Here is a 26,657-nt window from a genome sequence, read left to right on the forward strand (position 1 = left end):
AAAAGTCCTTTCCCCCTCTCTTTTTGTTCACACTGCCCCTTGCATAACTGCATCTAAATCATGCTGGTTTTGTCACTGATCAGCAATGGTGTGCACACTGTTGGCCCTTCCCTATCTTCAGAATTACATCTTCTTAGGCTTTTTCAAATAATAATGTGGCAGGAAAAGGGATATTCCCCTGCCCCTCTCACAGATTGCTGACACAGAATTTAACATTTCTAGTAGTTTATCTTTACTCTTACTTAATGACATATTCTTTTTGGGAAGATGCCATTTTTTTTTTTTTAATTCTCTGCAACATGCTACTAAAGTCAGAGTGAAAACTTCTAGAATCTTCCATGTGTGCTTTTTTTAATCTAAAGTAATGCATGATATTAAAAAGTAATAAGTATTTGATTTTGTAACCATCCTTATTATGTAAATGATACTTTTCCATAGTTGAAAGCATATAAATAAATGTTTTATCATAAAAATAATATATGCTCATTATAGAAACTTAGAAAATGTAAATAAGAATCTTAAATCACCCATAATCCCACCATTCAGAAATAACTGTCATTAAGATTTATAGTTTCCTACATTCCATTGTCTACATACATATTTGAACAAAGACATGACATACTACATAATAAAGTTTTTTTAGCCTTTTAAACATTTAATGTTGTACATTTTCCCATGTCCTTAAAAGCTTTCAAAAACATATATCTTTGTTGTATGATTTCCATCATTGCCACAATTGATTTTATCATTCTCCTATTATTGGAATTTTAATTTGTTTCTAGTTTTTCACTTTTATAATCATACTTGATGAACATCTCAGTATATAAATCTTTTTTTCTGTTATTTTCCTTAAGATTTGTTGCCTAAAAGTTGAAATATTGGAGTTATAGTTGTTTTAAGGATTTTAGAGAATTATGAAATGGCTCTCTCCTACAAAACACTTGGCATTTCTAAGTTTTTACAAAAATATCATGGTTTGTGTTGAGTTTTTCAAGATCATACTCTGATAACATGCCAATCATAGATTTGGAGCAGAATATTACTCTAAGTAGGGCAATTGACCAGTAAAAGAGAGGGAGAGGCAGAGGGAGATTTCTAAAACTTCTTAGGGGAAAAGGCATGGGGAAAAATGGGCAGTTCATTCAGCAAATCTGACTGAGCACATACAATGAGCCAGACACTGTTCTGGACACTGGGGACACCACAATGTACAAAACACACAACTCCCTGCCCCAAGAGAGCTTGTATTCTAGCAGAGGGGACAAACAAGAAACAAAATAAAGACATCTCATGTATATCATGTTTAATAACAAATGCTGTGAGGAAAAATGAAGATGGAGCTCTATGAGGTGTTTGGGGATGACGTTGAATAGGATGTTCCCAGGGTGCCTTCTTGAGAAAGAGGCATGTGAACAAGGACTTGCAGGGTATTGGGGGGTGATCCATGTGGAGTATGGTCCAGGGAGGGGGTCCTCAGAGGGAATAAACTACAGCCAGGAGAGTAGGAATCTGTTCTTCCCAGGTCCCAGTCTGAAGTGCAGTTGCTGAGTTGACAAGGTGGGGGAGCCAGAACCCCACAACACCAATGTTTAGATGAGATTATTTTTTAAAAATATGCACACGACAACCAAAACCCCACTCTCTTATCTCTGCCCTGATATGACCATTGGGAAATGCCCGTTGGACACAGCCAGCAAATCTTTATTCAGATGATCTTTGATGCAGTCTGGGAATAGAATTGTGCAAAGTTAGGTTATAAGTTCAGATTGGACTGGGAGTTTGTCATTTCAGAGAACAATGAAAATTGACTGAACAAGAATGACAATTCAGAAAGCTATAATCCAGGGTGGTTCTTATTCCCCGGAAATCTCCAATTAGCCAATCGTCTTGAGGCTGGTTTATTTCCTTTAGCATACCTAGTCTAAAAAGACAGCTAAGAAGCCAACCAGAAACCCTACTGGTATGGACTACCTTGGGTGTACCAAAGCCCCTTTGGGTGCTAGGGTAGGAAGCAGGCGTGTGAGTCACAAGGCCAGGCAGATTCTGTTGTCAGTCTTCTTGGGTTTGGGGCCCCAGTATTGTCTGAGATACCTGACAGCAAGCAGCCATCTAGAAAGTATGATGACGCCAAGCAAGGAAGACTTGGCAAGTAATAGAAGGTGTAAGATCAAAGAATCAGAGTTCTCATCCAGCCCTGACCCCAACACACTGAGAAACCTGGGACAACTTATTTTGCTTCTCTCTCACAGTCTCAGTTTCCTCATCTATAAAATGAAAGGAATAAACCAACAGACCTCTAGGCTCTTTGCATTTTTGGTAGTCAGAGACAATTCCAATACATTCACACATGCGGTATGTTGAATACTTGATCTACAGCAAGGACTTTTGAGGCAAATGGCAGTTATTTGCTTTCTTGGAGCCTGTGGTTGAGTAGGACAGATGCATTGTTCATAGGATATGAACACAGCTATCATTTCTTGAACAAATGATATTCTAAGCACAGTGTTGTACTTCTGTTGTTTCATTACAATCCTCACAAAAACTTGAAGAGGTAGTACCATCCTTACCTCCACTTTGCAGATGCTGAAACCAAGTCACACTAGTGGGTGGGCAAGCCAAGATGCCCTGTGGGGGTAGAACTCTCAGCCTCTTTGTTTTCCCATTGCAATGCGTTTGCCATCTTTCCCACTAGGGAATATTTGAGGATTCTAGATTTCAAAGACAATAGGGAAGAAGGAAGTCTCTGAAGTTTGCTCCTTTGGCTTGTGTAATCCTGATTCATTTCCTTTAATTACTTGGATGATGGTGAGCAGGTCAGCCTACCTTCCTATAAAAATTGTTATTTTTTGTTTCCTACCTACCTCACAGAGAAGCATTACCATACAGCATCTTCTGAAGGGCAAGGCCCTAAAAAACCTTGAGGGTTGCACAGATGTGCACAATATTGATCTCAGTTCTGAGGAGCAAAGACAAGACTATCTTATTCTTTCCCACAGGGTAGCACTGAGGAATGATGGTCCCAAATCCATTGACATAACCTCACTTCACATGACTTGTTCCCCTGGCTGAAGAAAAAAGAACTTGAGTAGCAATGTTCATGAAAATGCCTTCAGCATTTTCAGGAGGCAGACCCTGATTCATCCTTGAAGAAAACTTGAGGGGGAAACACTGCCTTGAAAGAACCCAGTTTGGTGCGGGTTCAGACATCTTCCTTCCAAGGAAAGGTGTTTCTAGACCTCCCAGTCTTTCTTGTCCAGGCTGCTGGGGTTCTGCTGGAGTTCTGCTGGAGCCAAGGTCTTCTGAGGCTTCTTGATATGACATTGGGCTTCCAGGGAGAGAGCCTCTGTGTTCTTGAGCTTTCTAGTGATGCAATCCTTGGTGAGGCAGGGAAACAAAAAGCTGATATTTTGGAAGGGGAACAACCATCTCCAGGGGATTATTTTTTATGAACAAAAGACACTTAAGTGTTGCTGATTTATCTTAATAGCAGATACTATGAGCAAATGTCCCAGTTGCCTCTTTGTGTTTTTGGCAAGTATGGATGAGAAATGGAATGGAGCAGACCCAATCAGAGCTGGCTAGCTCAAAGTTCAGGAGACTTAATCTTTTTCACTCCAAATATGTGACTTAGAACTGTTTCCAAAGTTTTCCAAGTTGCAGGTGGACACCCAACTTTGGAAAGAGGCAAAGCAGGTTCTATCACCAGGTTTTCTGTTTCCAGAATGATTATCTTGGGCTCGAGGGGAGAAATGCCTCTATTTCCCCTAGGTGGTTAATTCTGTAAGCTTGGTTACCATGTTCTGGTTCTGAAAGCACTGTTTCTGTATAAAAAGACTTTCTTTTGTCATATGAAGAGCCCTCCTGCTTGTCGTACACATGATTGGGATTCTCAGAGGACCCCACAGGACTGCTCAACATATCCTCCTATGTCAGGGCTGGAATGAGAGCACGTTGAACCCAGTGCCTTAGAAATTGGAATATAAATTATGTCAAGGCCGTGTTCAATGTTGTAACATTTGCTAATCCTTATTAGATATGGATAAATTCTCATGGCTTAATTTGGCATGTTGAGCCCGTTCTTCAGATTGTCTTTGGGGACTGGAAAGGAAATGCACAACTTCACTATAATTTTTCTTTTGTTTCTTTAGAATGGGACATAATTTTTTATTGTTAGCTGGTGGAAACTTTGGTGAATTGTGGCCAACTATGGCTCACCCCCACAGGAAGAAAGCTTCAGACTTTAGCTGAGAACATATTCTTTGAAACAAACCAGAATATTTGATTTTTGAAATATCTTCCCACTTAAAAAACATGCTGTCCAACAAATATTAATGTTCTGACCAAGACCAAGAGAATTGAGGAAGTAGAAAGCTACAATTTCTCTCCGAGGAAAATTTTAGAGTGGTGTGTGATGCTTTAGTTTAATGCTTGCTCCACTGAGCATGGAAAGAGTCTGTGAGGTTGCAGGTACAGCCACCGAACTTACAGAGCATCCTCTTATTCTCAGTCTTCCTTCCTCCATAGCGGAAGGAGCTAGGTGTTGGCTGGAAGTCAAGCATTCCACATTCCTTTATGAGGTCACCCATATATACATGACCTTGGGCACATCCTGTCGCTTAATTTCCATTTCTGGAGTTTGGTCCAAAAAGTATACTTGCCAATAGACTCTTTCTGTTTGCTGCCAAACAGTTTTACACTGAAAACCATTGTTGGGCCCCTGGGTGGCTCAGTTGGTTAAGCAACTGCCTTTGGCTCAGGTCATGATCCCAGAGTCCCAGGATCGAGTTCTGCATCGGGCTCCCAGCTCCACGGGGAATCTGACATTGCCCCTCTGACCTTCTCCCCTCACATACTCTCTCTCAAATAAATAAATTAAAAAAAAAAAAAAGGAAAAACATTGTTGAGTATTTTACATTGCTTAGATTGGAAGCCATTGTCTTGCTCTTTATTCTTTTTTCAGCATCTCACATAGTTTGATGATCAGTCATCCGTGCTCAGTAATCACCTTCAGGGGACTTGAATCTTGTCAAGTTTGACTAGTCCAATCAGGTTTGGGGTTTTTGAATCAGTTGGTATTAAAACTGCAAAATTATTTAAGTGAGATTCTCATTCTGTTCATAATTACAGGTTTGTATTAATAGATCTGTTTTGTATATTTTTATGAGCGGGAATTCTCTTGGGCAAATCCAGCATGAATTCTCAGTGGGGCAAGGGCAAGCAATTTTTCGTCTCTGGGGTGATTTTTCAAAAGAGTGGTCCCATTTAAAAAAAGCCTGATTCTGTCCTCTTAACCACACCCAATTTTCAGCTTCTGCTGAGAGCAAGACCCAAAATTATCCCATCTCCTTATGACATTCTGTTGAAAAACATTAGTCCCTGTGCACTGTGCATAAAAGCCAAATTACTTTTGGAATGTCCGTGGAACTCTGGGAATTCAGATAGGGATCAAGGAAACAGCACAGCATCTTTTCCCCCCTCTGCTCAATCTGTTGATTGATTTGTAGGCAATTATTCTCCTTACCTTCAGCCATCTGGGATAAGGTCTTGGGTCTAACCTCTACCGTTTATTTGTTGATTCCTTTATTTGTTTGTTTTTCAAATATATATTTTATTCTCAAACTCAGACAATGCAAAGAAAAGTTCTGGGAAAGCAATGGCCTCATTCTCTAGTTAAAGCAATATTCTCCTGATACTTTGCCAGGAGGTTAGGATGTTTCTCAGATCTTGCACACTGCTGAAATGCAAATCAAAGAAAGAGCTTCTGGAACAAACCAAATAAAAACCACACACTTATTCAGGGACAGAATTGATATATGCTTATGCTGGCTTTCATACTGATAGATACCAAGATCTTTATGGGCATATAGGCTTCCCAGGACCTCAGGGAAGCATCCCTTAGGAAGTGAGAAAACTTGAAGTGAAAAGGAGGAAGAAGGAATCCTTTCTCAATAGGCAGTAGCATATTGAGAGGAGATAGTAAGAAGTATTGGATTTTTCCAAGTATACAGTGATTCCCAGCTTGGAGCTCCCGAAGGGCTCAATGTTGTGACTCATAGATAAAGATCATAAATTACAGTGGAAAATAAAAGGAAAAATTATAAAGATGATACAGATTATTATTTTAACTTCCAATTCTCTGTAATGCTCTGGCTATTGCACGGCAAAATTCTCAAAAACAATTTGTGTGTGTGTCAATGTTAAAAATGGTTATGGCACTTCCTAAACCTGGCTGTTTTGACATGCAGTGGGCTTCTTGTCCACTTTCACCAAATACTGACTCTAGGACCAGCCTTTCAAACCACATCTTCAGGATCTCAGGGAAGGATCACTAAAAGCTGATGGATCTGATTGACAGATCTGCATGTAGAAGGTATTGATCTAATGAAGGAGATCAGCAACCCACCAAAGGTGGGACTCCTATGATACCCAAATGCTTACTCTTTTTATATAGATCACCTTGCAAATTCAAGCACTGTAAACATAAAATAAATGACAAGATTTGGGATGGTTTTTAGCTGTAATTGTGACCAGAAGAAGTGTACCTGGGCACTGGGAGGCGACCATGTAGCAGGAATGAGCATGAGAGTTAGAGATAGGCAGTCAGCACAGGGCACGCGATGGTAATCCGTAAGAGAGAGTTGCTCAGCAGAGTTTACTGAACAGAAAGAGAATCCAAGCCTTGTTTCACATACTGCAGGGCTATGAAAAGGTATCAGAAGCCACAGACTGAGCTCAGGGAAACTCCTTTGATATCCAGCAGTCTCCTGATGCCTTTTGCACAAAATAAGAGTGGTTGGATAACTTGCTGGTAGTTAAACAGCTGTTAAGTGACTTAACTTTGGCCATTTGACTAAGGCTTTCTGACCCCACTTCTAATTCTCTTACTCTCCAGGACGCTTTCAGTAATGGAGATTGTTGTATTGAAGTACATTTGAGCCTTAGCTGTGATTGAGGCTGGATTGAACCTGGTTTTGAAGGAAGGGGTGGGTCATTTCTGGCAAAGGAAGTACCTGGGTAGAGATGAACCTGTGTGTACAGGGTATTAGAGACCATCTTTGGGAAGAGTTTCTGTGGATACAGATGGGAGGAGGGGAATTGCTCAGGAAGAAAGGGAAATGTTGGCCTTGCCCAGCAAATGAATTGTTTCTATCAGATACATAAGACAATGGGGAACTATTGTGTTTTCTTAAGGGAGATTATGATATGAGAACTGTCACATGAAATAAGTTTGGAACCAGTATTTTTGATTAATGATAGAGTGGCTTTTGAGATTAGGTTCCTGGGTTATTTCTATCTATGAGCTCTTACCTTGGGTTTAGTGTAGCTTGGTTGACTCCCTGGACATATACTTTTTACTGCATACTTAAGAATAGTTAGCCAGTAATAACTTGGGTCTTTTATTAATGCCCCCCCAATACCATACAAAGTATAACACAACAGCTTCTTTCAATTACACAGTCTATGAGACATGGAAATTTGAAGTCTTTCCTCTGTAGCACAAATTTCAAATTATGTCCTATAAAGCTTCAGGACCTGAGAGATCCTTGGGCCATTAACCTTAAAATCCCAGAAGACTTATATAAATAAAGAAGACTTTATTTTGCTGCTAATTTCCATCTCATGTCTGTTTCTAAATAATCATTATAGGTACATTATTTTGTTAAGGGGTTATTTCCCAAAATAGGAAAGAGAGAGAGAGAGAGCCCACTATTTGATTCGGGGTGCTGTTTTGTTTTATTTTGCTTTGTTTTGTTTTGTTGAGTAGAACCTGGCCTGAAATGTCCCCAGGCTCATGCTGTTTCTGAGCCATAATTATGCTTTTTAACCCACTCCTTTATGTCTGGGTCCTTAATGTCCAAGCTCCTATATAATTACCAAGTTACAGAGTGTGGGAATGAGACAAATATTTTTTGCATGACTTTACCCTATACATTACTGCAATGCCGTATTATTACAAGAAATTTCCTGAAGTTGGAGCTGTACTATTAACTCTCCCAACTTGAAAGGACCCAGCAAAGAGATACACCCAATCTTTGGCCCATGATGCACAAGTCAGATGGACAGTGACTTGATCCAGCTGAGGGCTCTGAGGCTCTTGGGGGAGGACTTGGGTTTGGCAGTGGTGCACTGGTTCAGAGCCTGACGGGGACTTGGGAACCGATCCTCTTCCATGCAGCTGTGTTGCATAGCCACAGCCATGCCTCTCGTAGCAGTTGTGAAGTGCACACATTCTTCGGGATTTAAAAGGGGCCAGGTTTGTTAAAGACCTCTTCTGGAGGAAGTTGCTATGTTATTTTGCTAGAATCTGAAAGGATTCTAGGAAAGGAATCTGAAAGGAGGAGAGCTGTGGCCAATAAGGCAGGCAGGACTCTGTTAAACCCTGGACTGTGAAGGTCACAGAAACAGAAGATGGCAGGAAACCAGGGGCAATAGCGCCAGTCTCCGGAGTCTCTTCCCCCGAACTAAGATGATTTCAACTCCGATTTCCTTCTAATCCGAGGAGTAACTTGTATCTCAGCATTTTGACATGTGGAACAGAGAAATATTTCTTGTTGTTTCATTTCTTATTTCCTATAATTTACTGAATATTTAAGTAATTTAGAAAGGAATAAAGGAATAAGTAAACCCCCTGAAATCCAAGCATTTGGCAATAACCATTAATATTTTGTGCTCATCTTTCTGGGCCTTTCTTACAGATGAAAGTATGTATGTGCTGTACACACAAACATATGTAAACCTTCAAATATGCTTAAGTATAGATATTTATATATTATTTTATATGAACATGCTGTTTTATCATCTGCTCCTCCTTCCATTCAGCTCTATGTTGTAATAATCTTTCCTTCTGAGGAATATAAATATATGTTACTTGTGAATGGTTTCTGAGGATTCCATTATATGATAATGGATACTCAATAATTTAACAAAATCCTGACAGGTGAATATTTCGTTTCCTTCTCATTAATTGCTACTGTGATCAATATCCCAGTGAATATCCTTTCATCATCCCTGTGTACCTGTCTGACTTTCTTTTCAGGAGGAAACCGTTTTACCCGAGGGCATGTATATTTTGAATTTTAATACATAGCACCAAAATGCCCTTGAGAAAGCTTATTCTAATTTACAGTCCTGCCAACAGTGGATAAAGGCACCTCAAGAACAGGGGAAACTAATTTCCGATTTTCTTAAGATTATTTGAATTTTACCTACTTTCAGAATTTTACTTCTAAATTCCTAAAAGGTAAATGGGTTTATAAGGTACTGTAACTTTGATATCCATCCACACCCAGATTTCTAGAACAAGTTATTCCATCAATGGTTATGAAACCTGGAATAAAATCAGCAATCACTAAGATTCTTTATTTGTTTATTAAGATTAAGTAATGTTAAATTCATTTTGTTTTTTTATAAGGTTAGTATAAAGGCAGGTTGAGGGAATGCTGTAGACACAGCATGCCAGGATTCCAGAAAGGTATTTGTATCAGTTTTTGTTTTGTTTTTACCATTGAAATAAGGACTAAATGGTGGTCCAGTTGGATGGATCTATAGTTGTTTGAACAACTCTACCCTAGGCAGGTTGGTTCGGGAATCCTGTCACCTCCAAATAGAGGTTGCCAGAAGTGTTGGGCTCTGTCCTTCTGGCTTGTACCTGGACCTAATTATACAGTCTTTGAAAACATACTTTTTGGAAATGTGATGGCTCAAAGCTGAGAAGTTTACTTGAAACAATGGAAGACATAGTTAGAATTGAGAAATCAGCAGGATGAAATGATAGACACAAATTCAGTTAGGATAAGCCAAAGCAAATATTCAGTAAGGAAAAGAATGAAATGTAAACTTAGAATTAAAATTCTGGTGTGCACAATGCCACATGTCTTATATGTGTGTGTGAAACAGCAAGGAAACTGGCCACCAGGATACAAGTTTAATCAATTGCAAATTTGAATATGAGTCATTGTTGCAGAGCAGATGTTCAGAGATCAGTGCAACATGGGATTATATTAATTATTTTTAAATAGTGTTTAACACAAGGTAAGGACACATGTGAAGACTTGGATTATTCAGGCTCTGTTCAGGGACTTATTCTCTAAGAGGAGCCCTGACACACTATAATGACCCCTTGTGTGATGGGATACACAGAGGAGACAAGAAGTAGAGAATGGCCAATAGAGAGGGCAAAGCATGATTAGGCTAGGTAAGCTAGAGATAGCAGGCATAACGGTATTGAAATGTCTAAAGACCTCCCAAAAAGTAGAATTAGGACAAGTGGACTGAATCTGCCACCAAAAAGCTCAGAATATGTCAGGCACGGGGGAGGGAGGACATCCCCTTTAAGCCATTTAATATATTCTCTCAAAAGGCATTGTGTTTCCCACAGCTCAGTAATGCATCCACCAGGACTGCTACACAGGGAATTTTTGTTTGGGGAAGAAGGTTGTATTAGATTCTTGCCACCAACACATGCATGATGAGTGGCATTTACATGCCCTGTACTCTCCTGTGGATGGCCCAGACTTTCAGGAAGCCTACAAGCTTATTGCAGAGACGTGAAGTACACTGGGACTCCTGCTAATGTTCCACTATAAGCACCACCTGCCTGCTGGGCCTGGGGCACAGAGGGACAGGGGCCAGCTTTGTTTGCACCCCAGCACACCAACTGCCCAATACTTACTTCCCCCTTTTCTCTGCTGCTCAAGTGAACATTCCAGATGCTGATGTATTCCAATAATCAAGAAATTCCCCGGCATCCTCAAATCCAGCCTGTCTGTGCACTTTTCCCTTTCTTCACATAGCCTGCCCCACTTGCTTTCTTCCCACTTTTACTTGGGTTCTTGTCTTTCTGAAGAATTTTTTATATGTACATATAAATAGTGAGAGCTCCTTATGTACATATACGTATATATAATTATTCTCACAATCAATAAGAAGAAAGTCTTCTCCCTACCCTTCTCCAAAAATGGGCAAAAGGACATAAAAGGAGACTCACAAATAGTGAAATAGAAACAGCCAATAATTGTATGAAAAGAAGCTCAGCCTCAAATTATAATTAAGGAAATACGAAATTTGAAATATGAAATTTTCATGTGTCAGATTTTTGAAGATTAGAGTTTGAAAGACTCCGTATTGGCACAGTCTGGGGAAAGAGGCACAGACTGAAACTTGGCCAATGTTTCTGAAGGGAAATTTGGTGATTACTTTTTTTTTAAGAGTTTATTTATTTGTCAGAGAGAGAGAGAGCACAAGCAGGAGGAGCAGGAGTGGCAGAGCCAGAGGGAGAAGCAGACTCCCCGCCGAGCAAGGAGCCTGATGTGGGACTGGTGATACCTTTCAAAGTTTCAAATGTGCATTCCCTATTCTAGGGAATCTCTTCTGAATCTCTTTTCCCAGCACATCACAGAAACAGCTTTCATAACCTGTTTCAGCATCTGTCCTCGTTGAGAACAAGCACATGAGGACAGGTAAAACTGTCCCTTTGGAAAAATTTTTTGTTTTGTTTTGTTTTTTAAGATTTATTTATTTACTTAAGAGAGAGATTGAGCACGAGTGGGAGGGGCAGAGGAGGGGGGAGAGAGAAACTCAAGCAGAGTCCATGCTTAGCCTGACCAGGAGCCTATCTCACGGAGCCTGACCAGGGCTCTATCTCAGGACCCTGAGATCACAACCTGAGCCAAAACCAGATTTGGACACTCAACCAACTACACCACCCAGGTGCCCCTAGAAAAGTATTCTTTAAAGCATTGTTGAAATAATGAAAAACTGGAAATTATGCAAATGATCTTCCTTCATTCATTCATTCACTTATTCATTCATTTACTCATTCAACAAACATTTAATATGTGTCATTGTGTGCCATGTGATATTTTAGGTGCTGGAATTACATCTTGAACAAAATAGAGTTCTGCCCACCATTTTAGTACACCAAAAAGACTGATAAATAAAAGTACATGCATGAACAAAATAATATGTAACCATTAGAAATGAGGTCACTCTACATGATCTTGATATGGAAGGATAGCCAAGAGATACTGGGCATTTTATTTTTAAAGGTTATGTGCAAGTGTCTGGGCTTCCGTTATGCATAAAAATTGTCTGATAAAACTGGCAAAAAATCTTAAGAGTGGGAATGGATATTGGGGTAGGCAGAGAGGGAATATTACTTTTCTTTTCATAAAGTCTTTTGTACTATTTAATTTTTCATAGCTAGTATATATGCTTTATATAATAAAAACTAATAGATGCTATAAAAAAGAAGAAATTATAAAGCTAAATCAGTAGTTCTGCTAGGGAACTAAGACTCCTATCTGAAAGAAAATGGAAAATTCCTTAACCTATCTGTAGACATTGAGACCAGAATGATTAGGTGTTTGATGCTATTCAGACTGCAAGAATGGAAATTAATACCAAAGTACTTTGGAATGCAAAACGAAAGACATAAGGGGGTCCTGTGTTGTTACTGGTCATGGGCATGGTGGACTTGTCTACACATGCAAATCAAATGGGAAGGCAGCCGGGGCAGAGAAAGGGCCTGGGACCTGCGGTTGAGTATTCTAGGGCTTTCTCTTGGGTTTATGATTTACTTCAACCTTTTGGAACCTCAGTCTCTCCTTCAGTAAAAGAGTAAACTTGGATTCATTGATTTAAGGTGTGGCCTAGCACTAACACTAAATGAATCTGAATTATTCTGGTAAGTCCTCATTTGTAGGAGAGGGATTTGAGATAGCTCCTGAAATTCTAATAGCGAAATAAGTCAATCGGAGAAAGACAACTATCATATGATCTCCCTGATATGAGGAAGTGGAGATGCAACATGGGGGGTTTGGAGGTAGGAAAAGAATAAATGAAACAAGATGGGATCGGGAGGAAGACAAACCATAAGTGACTCTTAATCTCACAAAACAAATTGAGGGTTGCTGGTGGGGGGAGGGAGAGGGAGTTGGAGTTATGGACATATGGGAGGGTATGGGCTATGTATGGTGAGTGCTGTGAAGTGTGTAAACCTGGCTATTCACAGACCTATACCCCTGGGGATAAAAATACATTATATGTTTATAAAAATATTTAAAAATTTAATACATTAAAAAAATACAATAAATAAAAAGAGTCTTAGAGAAGATCACCTCAACTTTCCAGTTACTCACCTTCTCCTAGTACTCTAAATAAGCATTCGCTACATACTCTAATATCTTCTTCTGTTTAAGAATCAAGTTTAAGTACATTTGGATATTTTCTCCTTATGCTTTTCCAACTTCAGGATGATAGAAAATCAGGCTTTTTGGATTCTACCCTAAACAGGTGACTAAGAAAAAGTAATTTTCAAAATGCATCGATTTGATGAATCTCATCTAACCTGTTGGGGGCTGGGGGTGTAGGAAACATGATTCAGCACACCAGGCATCTCCAGAGGAAATCAGAACGTAATTCCATCCTTTCTGGAAATTGGATTTCTGTCAGATCCACAGACCCAGGATTTCCACTTTGTCTCTTCTTTGGGGGTAATTTTTCACAGGAGAAGTGACGGTTGTGGATGAGTTTTCATTTTTGTGTGCTGAGGGAATATCAGCTCAAGGAGCGTGTGACAGGACCCGCGAATGATATGCCTATCGTGTCTCGTGTCCCTGGGTGCGGGGTGTCCACAGAGACCTACCCGGAGTGGAATATGTGACTCAGACTCTTTTTTCCACGTAGAAGTAAATTGGTCCTAGCTAGGGTAAGTTCAGCGTATCCCATATAAAGCTAGTGAGGGCACTGAAATCCAAACAGCGAGCAACCCAGTGAGAAGATAAACGCCAGAGGGAATGTTTCATAGATTTGGTATTTGGGACACTCCACTGCCATTTCTCTCCTCTCATTTGTTTTCCAACTGATTGGAAAACTACTAATGAGCGTGTTTACATTTTCTTCAGTTGTTTTACCCAAGTGTGAGAGCAGCTGGGGAGAGGGGTTTGTTCTCGGTCCAGGACCTGAGCTGGCTCTCCCTGTCTTCCTCCTGCTCTGCGCCTTGCCAAACCTCTACTCTAGTCTCACCGCCCTTCTCCGGTCTCTCCCTGGACGCAGCGTAGCCAGGCGAGCAGCCCCGCCACATGTTCTGCGTTGCTCCCTTTCTCTGCCTTTTGTTGTCATTTGTTTTGTTTCAAAGGGAGTGAGGTGCAGAGGAGGTCTTGGGTTTATGCCTCTCTGCTCAGCTTCAGAACTGGGAGCAGGCCCAGATCTCGTTTGGTCCCATTTCTGCGTCAAGGTCAAAGCCCCCGGAGGAGAATGTCCTGCTGTCCTCTTGACAGTTCGTGGGGATCCAGTCATTCTCCCGGGCTACTCCACATCCCCAGACTCTGCTGACTGCAACCCAATCCATTCTCAGCTGCTTTGCTCTTTCCTTCTGATGGGGGTGTCTCAAGTTTCAGTCATTTTGAGAACCACCTTCACAATGTTTTCCATGTCTTATGGTATAATGTATATGATTTCTGTGTTTGATGTGCTTGTTATAATTTGTTGAAACACATTGTAAAGTAAATCCATAAACAAGGTGGGACCGGGGAGGGAGACAAAACATAAGAGACTCTTCATCTCAGGAAGCAAACGAAGGGTTGCTGTGGGTGGAGGGGAGGGATAGGGTGGCTGACGATGGACACTGGGGAGGGTATAAGCTATGGTGAGTAAGTATATAAGGATGTATGTAAGTATGTGAGTAAGTGTAAGACTGATGATTCACAGACCTGTACCCCTGAAGCAAATAATACATTATATTTAATAAAATAAACAAACAAAAAACTAGTGACAAAAAAAAAAAGGCCCGTTTACTCCCTGTGAATCTTCATGCACATCTCCAGGTATGTGCATACCTGTCTTCCTAGCCCTCGGCACGGAAGACTCTCGGTCCCTTCCTGAGGCACTGCCAGGTTACTCAAGCCCTTCAGGTTCTCCTTTGAAGAGTCTCTCACTGTCAGTTTCCTGTCTATCAGCCAATTCTGTTAGGCCAGACCCTGGGTTGGGTTTGTTTTTTTTTTTTTTTTCCTTATTTCTTTTTTTGTTTTTTAACTCGTTAGTTGAGGAGAAGATGCGGGAATGCCAGTTCTGCCTAGGCCAATGATAATAAATATTGGTTGCCAGTATGAATTGAATGAAGACCTTGACCACCCTTCTCTGCACAGTTTTAGAGTCTGAACCCCAGTGCCTGCAAAGAACCACCTCTGTTCCCTTCTTCCTCATTTCTTTGCCTTTCTCCTCTGTCTTCTCTCTCTCCCTCTTCTCACTCCCCTTTTCCTTCTCTCCTTCCTCCTTCCCTCCCTCCCTTCTTTCCTCCCTTTCTGCCCCTGACTTTTTTCTTTTTAGTTAAAAAATTAGCATTTGATTTTGAAGCTCACTTTCCAAACCATATGCACAGAATGCATCTTTAGTTAGCAGAACAGTCTGGGTGGGGGGTTTTTTGTTTTGTTTTTTTGTTTTTTTGGTTTTTTTTCCCAGAGACCCTCTGTTGACTCTCTGAGTTGAAGCAGTTTAGACTCCACATAAAATATGAGTTGTTTACCCAGGCTCTTCATGCTCTGCATATTGTTACAGTCCTTGAAGAGCTTGTCAGTGACAAGTAAGATAAATGAATGAAGAGGACTTTACAAGTGTTTAAAAGCTAAGTATAGCATGTGCTGCCCACTACTTAATTAAACAGACCTGTGCTTAACTAAGTAACTTGGGGCTGGAAACTTCTAGGGCCCTCCCCTTCCCCCAGACCCTACTATCTCCAACGGTGCTCGGGATGTTAGAAATTCCTTGGTTGTCTGCAGTTGCTAATATGTTAGCCTATGACTTTGAATTTATATTAGGGTTAGTCAGCAACATGAACTGCTTTGAAGCTCGATCAAGATTTTATAGTATGTCCTGAGTTTCATTCTTTTCAGAGAACTTTAAAATCAAAAGTGAACTGCTTCTCTTCTCAGATCTGGGGTCAACGTTCAGAGAGTCAGAGACCACAAGGGGCTTTGTGCTCAGCAGGGAGTCTGCTTGAGATTCTCTCTCTCTTCCCCACCCCTATACGCTCACTCTCACTCTCTAGAAATAAATAAATAAATCTTTAAAAAAATAAATAAATAAACATCGGTTTCTTCTTCTGTAAAGTGGGGATGGTAAAATCCTCTACCAGGACTGATACCCAGGTCATTTGCATTTGAGTCAGCCTTGATTCCTATAGGCTTTGCGCCCCTATCATAGCAGCTATTTTGAATACGCCCTCCACCTCCTGCCTGCCTCACTGTTGGTGTAACTGACTAAACTGACAAGAGCCAAGTGCTGAGCTTGGCACACAGCAGACCAAGGTAAGCATTGGGTGTTGTCATTGCTATTTACAGGTGGCTCCCTCTCACAACACTGGCCTTATTTCTGCCATTGTGAAGGATCCTAACCTCCCCATTATCAGCAGAGCACAGAGAACTCTTTTTCTGGAGGTAATTCTCCCCACCAAGGGCTGCACTGGCTGAGAGTAGAACAGAGGTGAGCATGCTTTCCCATCCAGGAATTCCTCAGGTTCCTAAGGTGGCAGCAGTAAGGAGTTTATCAGAATAACTCCTCTCCCTTGATTTTAGAAGTGAAAAAGGAAAGAGAAACTGCAAAATGTACAATAAGACATAAATGTACAACAAGAACAGTAGACTAGCATCAACCCATGTGGAGTTTTGTTCATGCTAAACACACCCTTGTCCATTTTATAGATTCAGGAATTGAGACTTATGGAAAAGTAAGTCAGTCTGAGTCTCAGGCTGAATATTTGGCAGAAACAGAATTAGTGCCAGGCCTATGTTACTCCCCTAAGAAAGACAAGAGCTCTGTCTCCCCAGGTAATGAGAAATCTCAAGAGCTATCCATGGAAAGGCATGGTAGTCACCAGAATGTTAGTCCTGTGCAAAAGTTGGACAGATAGAGGCTTATTAATCATTTGCTGGGATTCTCACAAAAACAGACCCAGAGACAAAGATTTGGTGCAGACAGTTTCTTTGGGAGGTGATCCCAAGAAACATGGTGAAAAAATTGAGAAGTGAGACAGGAAGTGAAAATGCCCAAAAAAGTGCATTAGTGTGTGCTTTCCTGCTTTTATCAGTCAGGACTGCTCTCTGCTAAGGACCTACTGAGAGATACTGAAACACCATAGGTGGTCCCACCAAAGGACAGGGACACTAGTTATTTATCCATCACCTCCTTCCTCCCTCATAGATTGAGCATTATTCTGAGAATGTGAGTGCCCTGTTCCCTGGCCAGACCTGCACCTGTGGCCAGAGGAAGATCTTAGGCAGAGAGGTCCATGGATTTGAGGTGGGAAGACAACAGCACATCCAAGGCTATCCATTCAAGCTGCACCTGACTTCTAGGATAGAACAAGAGGATATGGGATGGGCACTGACATTCTCTATAATAATTAAAAATAAAATAACACCAGGGTATTTAGTGACTGGATAACAAAAAATAGCTTCTAAAGTCTTCATAGTGACCTACTACCTTTCCATTTATAAAGACTGAGGGGAGGCCTTCAACAAAGTTGGGAGCCAAGGGGGTTGGCAGGAAGGACCAATCAGCTGAATGGGTTGAAGACTATCAGACCAGTTTCCAAGGGACTGATGTTGTAGCAACAGATTCTGGAGACTGTTGTAGTTTCCCATCTTCCCAGAGATACCGTAGTTTGACATGTATGAGCATATGACTATGGCTCTGTCTTAAATTCCTTCCAAAATGTCCCAAGTTGATAAGGGCTTTTAAGAAATAATGAAGTATCATCTCAAATATGTTTCCTGCTCTCCTCACTTCCAATATAGGAATGAAGAAAGCAACACACGTACATACATGCACACACACACAGACATACACATCCCTCACAACTTGGATTCCAGTTCCTCCACTGATCTGTTTTTCCTCTCAAGGTGAATTTACCATGAATCTCTCCAGCCTACACTTCTTTATACCCATAACTCTGCCAACTTTTTTTTTTTTAAAGATTTTATTTATTTGAGAGAGAGAGAAAGAGAAGATAGTGACAGAGATAGCAAGAGAGAGCGCAAGCCAGGAGGAGAGGGATAAGCAGGCTCCCGCCGAGCAGGGAACCCCATGCAGGGCTGGATCCCAGAAGTCTGGAATCGTGACCTGACCCAAAGGCAGATGCTCAACTGACTGAGCCACCCAAGGGCCCCCCAACTTTTAAGTCTTAGCTCAATGCATCTGACCATTGGAGCCTTATTTGATGGCCTTGCCCTCAGCTGGACAGGACTTTTCTTGCCTCCGGGCTTTTATGTAAACAATCCCTTCACTTTTATTTTCCTTCCCATACTGTGTCTTAGTGAGTCCTTTAATTCCTCATGTCTTGTTTCGCTTTGCTTTGTCCCCAGTCTCTGGCCCAGGACCTTACCTTTCCCATCACTATCATAGGACTCTGGAGTCAGAAACCTGGGTTTCAGTCCTGTTCCCCCACTCACCAACTGAGCAGTCACGGGCTTGGTTTTCTCATCTGTAAAAGAGGGCTCATAAGAAAAGCTATTTCAGAAGCAGAGAGTCAACAAAAGCATACCAGCCAAACACCTGGCATATCACTGTTCTTGTCTTTAGAGTTACAGAAGGTTGGTGAGTTTTTAATGAATTTCTGTGCAATGTCCAGGGTGGAAGCCTTTCCATCATTGATTCTTGCTTAATCCTATAACGTTCTCCAATGCAGTGTACTCCCCTAATAGCTTCTTCATCCTCCTGCTTCATTTTGTCCTCCAGGGGTGACCCAAGCATTGGAACCCAGACCCCACTCAATGATGATTCATTGCCGTGTGGGCCTGCTGGACATACAGGAAATCCCTCTCCTCCTCACTGTCCAGTTGTTGTCTGGTTTCCCCATCTTCTGCTCTGAGACAAGAACTGTTGACCTTGCTCTGATTTGGCAGAAACAAGACCAGTAGAAGAGTTCTGGACTATTTCAGATTTCCCTGGCAGGAAAGAGGGAGAAAAGAAACTCTGATAGAAGAAAGTGTAATTGCTATTGTATGGTATTATCTCCATATCCCATAGCAACAAATCTTATTATATTTTTTTCTTATTTAAACCATATTCATGAAGGTTTTATTGTTAACTTGATCCAGATGACTGATCAAAGCATAGTTCATTATTGCCACCTTGCTAAAATATTTTTAAAGGCAGTTTTAATATTACACTTTTATAGCTACATATTGCCATTAAACTATTGAGTCTATTACTAGTCAATCAAGGATTTTCATTTTGTTTCAAGAGCTCCTTGGATAAACTCTTCAGAAATGTCAAAGAGATGGAGTATATGGCACCTTTTCACAGATGGTGTTCATCAGGGATTTTAGTTAATGGATAAAGTTTCAGTTTTCCATGGTTGACTTTTGGTGCTAACAAAAGTGTTCCAAAGGCCCCTGCTCTTCTAAAGTCTAGGGGATAGTAAGGAAATGAATCCCGTAACACCACCAAACCTTTTATTCTTAATGAGGTAAGGAACCAGGGACATGGAATATTTCACAAGTTCCATTCTACTAAAGAATGGAATATATCTTGAAGAAAACCAATTCAATTTTTTCCAACAGCTCCAAAACTATACATTTAACCTGCTCTCCCACTCCCAAGAACAGCAACCAAAGACAAATCCACAGTAGGAAGGGTTAAACTGTCCCATGAAGAGTTATATACTCAAGTGACTCATCATAGCGGCTAATGATGTACTTTTCCCTTTCATCTGTTCTAAAGAATTTTATTCATTCCTTCATACATCCATTCATTTATTGGACACACATTTACTTACTACTTATGTATGCACCAGACTCTGTGTAGGTGGTGAGTACAAGGGTGATTCAGACATAGCGCTTCCCTCAAGAGAATTTTCAACCTAGTGGTTGGAGAAAGCTGAGAAAGCAGGTGATTATGTACCTTTCATTGGCATAAGTGTCATGATGGGAGGGGCTTTGCCCGGAGGTGGGCACAGGGCCCTGGGGAAGGCAGTGGAAGAGCACCTAATCCCTTCGAGGTAGGCTCAGGAAAGGTGTTTCTGAGGCCATGGTGTTGACAATGAAATGGGTATAACTCGGATGAAGGGAGAGAGGATGAAGAACATGACAGGAACAGGGAATAGAACATCCCAGGGATGGGAACAGGGAGCATCAGAGGTGAGTTTGGGAGGTAGACAGCAAGGAAATGCCCTGCAAGAGCTCTATAAGCCTGGAGAAGCTGGGGCTCTTTTCCTGAGGGCAGTGGGAGTCTCTGAGGAGCTAGATGTTAGGGACTAACAGGGGTCTGATGTCACCCCATCTCTAGATTGTGTTCAGTGGGAGGCCAGAGTGTGACAAGAGAGCTGTTAGCGGAGTCTTTCGCCCTAGAGAAATAAGGTGGCGCCTGGAACAAAGAGGAAGTGGAAAATGAAATCTGATTAGAGATGTCTCAGCAGTCATGACATAATATAGTAAAATGAATATAACACAGTTAGCCAAAGGCAAACGTGTCAGGTCAGCAGTTTGGTAGACACTGAAAAGGAAATAAAAATGGGCTTCAGTGCATTGCTAAGTGAATTCATGAGTTCCCAAGTGTAGTGCTGTGGAAAGCGCTCCCTCTCTCTAACTCCACATTAGTTTTCCTGGGACTCCAGTTATGACTTCCCAGAAGAGCTGCTGTTTGAGGCTTTGGAGTGGGCACCTTGTATAGATGTCAACCACATGCCTACAGGGATATGAGCCATTATACGTGGAGTCACCTGCTCAGTGTACAAATGCTATCCTTGTTACAAATTTCTGCAGTTTTTCTTCTGTCTATCTTCAAGGAGTGATATTCATGGCTTCTCATCCTTGCAGACCATTCTTGGTATGTTAGGAAAACAATATAATTGGGTGGGGAGGAGAATAGGTAAAGATGATTTAAAAAAAAAATAATAAGGTAAGAGAGATCGATTTTTCAATTTGACCATTAAGGAGACTGGTTTGGTCAAACTTTTTTTAGAGAAGGGAAAACTAGCAACCAGCCTGTAAGACATCGGTCACAGTTTAGGGGATATGTTACAAGCAAGATAAATAAAAATGGTCTAGAGTATCAGGCCAAACTCTCATTATTCATCTCTGTTTCACACTCTTCTCTTCCAATCCAGACTAATCAAAAGAAGCCTCTTCCGCTCACAATTGCTATGTGTACATTTCCCCCAGATCTGGTATTCACATGAACAACATGGTTTATTTATATTTCAGCACCAAATTGGAAAGATGACATCATTCCTTTACAGTCTTTATCCCATGACATGCCTATTCTCCAACACCTCATTTCAGCAGACACATTTAGGACTGCATATAGCATCTTATTTAGCTTGTACATTCTTTTATGGGATACAGTTCAAAGGTAGGGAACTTTAGGCTTGTTGCTGGTAAGAAAATAATCTCATAAAATCACAGGAGCTTCCCCAAAGGATAAGGACATCATGATGTTTACAATAGCAGAGTTATTATTTGTTCATTGAGGCTTCGTCGTTCAGTCTTGGGTGAGCCCCTTCCTTCTTGACCATAGCGGATCTTACAGCTCCCTTCAGGCTCTCCGAGTTCTATTAGAAGAAACAATTTCAGATTTATTAGTTCACGAGTTCAAAAGGACAAACTCCTGACAATACTGGAGTTTTAGGTGTGAACACTGAATTCAGAATCTTTTGCACAAGGGCAGGCTGAATGAGGGGACTCTGAGAACTTGATCGGCAACAGCTCCCATGACCTGCTCTTTCTCACAAGCCATAACTTGTCCATTGGGTCTTCCGATGCTTTAAATGGGCGAGAGAAGGATGAAAATGCTATCAGCTGCCAAAGGTTGCTTGGGATTTTTTCTTAAATTGTTAGGTGGATCTTTCTCTCTATTTTTATTGTTTTTATCCATATACATGCATTTTTTTATACCCACTGTGGGGACTTTCAAATATTGTACACATTTCACAAAATGGAGTCCATTATGAGACAACCTCTGGCAGATTGAATTGGGATATGAAGTGTTTCTAATACTTAGCAGAACCAAAGCATCTAAAGGAATGCTGTTTGTACCTGATTAGCTCTTTGCCTTTTCTGCTGACAGCATGGCAAAGAGAAAGGGCTCGAGATTGAGAATTGGAAGACCCCAGAAATCTCCATGTTTTGTGGAAAGAGGGAGACTCTGGAGCTGAAATCTCTGCCTTCGTTTTCTGCAAGGAGGATAGTAATTATTCCTCCCAGGAAAGTTTTGAAGATAATTTAGATTGTACATGAAACATACATACTACCAGAATGTACTGTTAGGTCCAGAATTATTATCAGAGTATTATTTATGTTACATGATAAAATTTCAACCTGTTGGAGGCTCTTCAGCCTTTGATTTCCAGCTTTCTTGAAGTGCTGATGGCTCACTGTCATCTCATTCCACCAGTGGGAAGGTTGTAGCAACTCATGAGATGTCCTCAACTCTCAGTGACATTCCCTGGCTAAGAACAAATGTGCAGTTGCCTCTAGGATGGCAGCATCCCTCAGCCTTCTGGCCCTTCTTTCTTTCAGTGGCCTCACTGCAGCAGCATGCACAGTGCATTTACATCTACTAGGCCCTGTTAGATTCTGGGGAGAGGCAGGTGAAAGAAGCAGCCTCAAGTCGACCAACAGTAGGATAGATAGGTCTGAGGTTACATATGATAAGCAGGAGGTGTGCATGTCCTGGCATCAGGGGTGGGATCAGGAAAAGTTTCTTAGAGAAAAGAAATCCTGAATTAACCAGACACAGAAGGGAGAGGTGAGGTATAGTGGTTGGGGGAAGTACCGCAGGCAGAGGAGACAACATGTAAAGAAGGAGAGTTTTCTTACTGTAAACATAGCAAAATTAATAATAATAACAGTTTTTGATTTTTTAAAATAAGATTTTATTTATTTATTTGACAGACAGAGATCACAAGTAGGCAGAGAGGCAGGCAGAGAGAGAGGGAAGCAGGCTCTCCGCTGTGTAGAGAGCCCGATGCGGGGCTCGATCCCAGGACCCTGAGATCATGACGTGAGCCGAAGGCAGAGGCTTTAACCCACTGAGCCACCCAGGCGCCCCCAGTTTTTGATTTTTATGGTAACATTTGAAGCGATCAGATCTCTTGCTCCTCACGGCGACCCCAAGGAGGAAGGCACCATTACTCCCATTGTATAGTTCAGGAAATTAAAGCTTACAAATAGTTACCCCTCAAAAGATGACGTAACCAGCAAAGAGGTAGAGCAGGACTTGCATCCAGACAGTCTTCTCTCCAAATATGCGTGTGTAACTCTGCATTTCCTCCTTTTCTGGGGACTCTCCACATTGCCTGGCTTTCTGCGCTGGATATTTTTCTCTGCCTTTCCCCCTTGTCTTCAGGCATTTTTCTAGATTCTGTGACCTTGTTCAGTCAACTCATTGCTGGTCTGTTTCTTGCCTTACCTAACAAAACAATACAATTGTTTGTCCTGGGAATGTAAGCCATGACACCTAGCTGCCTGGTGTGACACAGTGGGACATAAGTGACAGTGATCAGCTCTTTCACACCACCTCTGCTCCTTTTGCTCAGTTTCCCTAAAGGGCACCATCAGCTAAATTGTCCACAAAGAGCCCTTTCCCTAGAAGCCATCAGAGTTACAAACCTTCTCCATTGCTACTTTTGCATATGGCAGTTTTTGAATGGATTCCTCTGCTTTGTCTCACAAGACCATTACTTGTCTGTAGTTTTGTGCCTTCACTTGGCCCTGTCCCATCTTCTTTGTCTGGGGCTTCCTTCTCTTGCTTGCTCTAGAGTGTAGGATGTGACTGTCAGCAGTTTGTGATTGCAAGTTTATCTGGATATGTGTGATCGCTTGCTAATGTAAAACAGAGCACCTTTGGGTGTATTTCCATTTTTTCCCCCTTTTAAATCACATGGTGGGGGGGGGTACATTTATCTCAGGTAGGCTCAAGAACATCGTAGCTTCAAGGATGTGACAAAGCCTCTTTTACTAAATGGCATGGTGCATTCTTTATTGAGTTTCCATTTGACTAAAAATGAAAATTTCTGGGTTAGGAACAAAAGGAGCCCTATAGGTGCTATAATTATGCCCTGAATATCTTTGGCTGGTCTTCCAGCTCCTAATAGAGTCTTCTCTGGTTTTTGTTCTGTGCAGACCCAGAATAGAATGAAGCTGATGGCGGACAACTACGATGAGGACCACCACCATTACCACCACCACCACCACCACCACCACCACCGATCTCCTGGGAGGTCGCAGCATTCCAATCACAGGCCCTCTCCCGACCAGGTCAGTTTCATTGCCGCTTACCTCCAGGACCCCTTTTACCCTTTGGATATTTTAAGATAAAATAAATAATCCTCAAGAAATAATAAACAGCATAAAGTGATACGTCCTTTGAACTGAAACTAATAGCTTTGGTATTTATTTCCATCACTCAAGGAGTCTAAATGTTTTCCTTTCTCCTTCCTCTTTAAGGTTTTGTCTGTTCTTGTTTATGTTATGCATTTTCTTTCCTCCCCTCCTTTTTACTTTCATAGATATGAAGTCTATTGCTGGCTCGGTATCTAATGGTGGGTTACTTTGGAATGTGTCTTTCAGAATTTTAAGAGAAAGCACTTTGTTTCCATGAGCTTGGCAACCAGAGAAGCCTTAAGTTTGCTGAGCACTTTCCTAGAAAATTCCTTAGTGATGCAAATTAACAGTGGGGTAAAACAACATGAAGCGAAATCAGTTTTGCTTGCATTTTAGCTGGTTAAGTCAAGGGGTCTGGTTTATTTGATTTGGATCCTATCTTCTCTCTTGACTAAATGAAGCAAGTGAAAAGATGGATCAACAAAAACAAAAATCTCCTGTGGTCTTCAATGATACGTGCTTTCACCCACCAAATATAAAAACTGTTGATAGTATGTAGGATTAAAACTCCTAAAGGTGAACGTCATGGAAATTATGAAATTAAATGCAAACTAGCAGGTTAATACAGTCAATATTAGCAGTATTTCCTCCTTTATTATACTGTGAGCTTCTTGTGTATGTGATCCTAGTATAACTTATACATTTCGGAGGGATGAGGCCGTAGATAAGGAATAGAATCATCTGGATAAGTGTGAATGCCTTTGTTATATATTTCTGGGTATGTGAGGAAGGAGGGCTTACTGGAATGACCTGTGTGAAGAGAGGTTTAACTGTGGAGGAGGAGGTGCTTATTGTGCTCCTAAGATGTTTTTCAGATGGCTCTGTTTTCTATGCACCTCATGTCACTAGTATCCCAAAGAAGAAGTTAAGATGGCAAGTCTCCAAGGTGTTCTACCAGGAGTACAACTCCGGGGGAGCCATTTATGTAGTATGCAACACAAGAAGTGCTCCCTGGAGCTCCACAGTGAAGTAGCTCCAACCTGGAGGCCCCCAGCCCCTGATACCCAGGTTTTCCCTGCTCTGAACTGGGAAGCATTTGCCCTCAGAGACCCTAACACTGCAGGTGTTCTTCTAGAACATCTAGTTTTCTGAAGCCAGGGGCAGAAAGGCACCAATTCTTGTTATTAGCTCTCAAAATGGTTCTTCATTTGGCGATCAGCAAAGTAGAGATAGATATAAATTTCCTGTCATTATATTGTCTGCCTGTGGTTCTGCTTTGATTTAGCTTTATTTTTTCAAATCTCATTCCTTGCCATCACCACCTCTCCACACTCACCCATCCTAGTATACCTGGCATCCTACTATCCGAACATCTTCATTCTTGTTCTTGGTCCCTGCCTTTTGGCACACTGCCCTTTGCTCCTTGACCTTCTCACAGGAAGGGTAAATGTGAGGTTTTATTGGTGCTAGAAGGCCACCCTAGGGCTTTCCCCTGGAGAGATAGGATCAGAGAGGCAGAATGAAGGATTTGGAGCCCAAATTGGGAAGGGATTTACACAAGGACCTCCTGAGATAACAAATGGGTTTGTTTAATCACAGAAACACATATGCTAATATGTCCTGCTAGAAACTGGATACCAGATCAAATTTATCTGCCTGGTAAGTTATATTTCTCACAAAATCTTGTCCCTTGCTACTTTTCCAGAGATCATTATTAAACACAAAATAGAGGTCTTCCTGTTTTGGTTGACCCTCTTATGTTTGTCTACCAACACTAGCAGTTGTCATAGGGCAGAAATCATTGCTCAGGGGAAATGCCCTTCCCAGAAGAGTTAGCCTTGAGAAGTATCTGGCTGAGGTGTGTCATCAGGACCTCTAATATACCTTTGTGATTGCTACTGTTGGGAGGATGGTGATGGTCTTCCAGTTTCACATCCTTCATTCCAGTGACACTCTAAGCAACCTATTGACATAGAGGCAGATAACCTCATCCTCTTCTACAAAGGAGAAATTCAGGCCCTGGGAGGGGTGGTGGTGGACTGATCTGAGTCCTGCTTCTGGTTATTTGCTCACTCAACTAATACTTGGAGTACATATTCCATGCCAGCCACTACATTGGCCTTGGGAAGGCTGTCTAACCTGAAGACAAAAATTCAAGACTTGTTCAGTTTTTTCCTGGATCATGTCAATCAAAAAATGACATTGAAAAGATGGTTATGACTTAACTAGGGGCCCATGACTTAGGAACTTACTCTACAGTAAAGTTCACTTTGAAAGTGGCATACCATTGACCAGAAGGATAGCTCTCTGGTTTTAAATTGGAGTCAGCAAAGCTAT

General features: G+C 41.3%; 1 protein-coding gene across 1 annotated transcript in view; it reads left to right on the forward strand.

Moving 5' to 3' along the window:
• Positions 1-26,657, forward strand: part of ERC2 (ELKS/RAB6-interacting/CAST family member 2) — a 922,859-nt gene that overhangs the window by 713,078 nt on the left and 183,124 nt on the right. Inside the window, 1 exon segment of the mRNA XM_082738672.1 lies at positions 24,120-24,254. Within this exon segment, the coding sequence (XP_082594798.1) occupies positions 24,120-24,254 (135 nt within the window).

The sequence above is a fragment of the Mustela nivalis genome, assembly GCF_964662115.1.
Source record: "Mustela nivalis genome assembly, chromosome: 1".
Taxonomy (NCBI): domain Eukaryota; kingdom Metazoa; phylum Chordata; class Mammalia; order Carnivora; family Mustelidae; genus Mustela; species Mustela nivalis.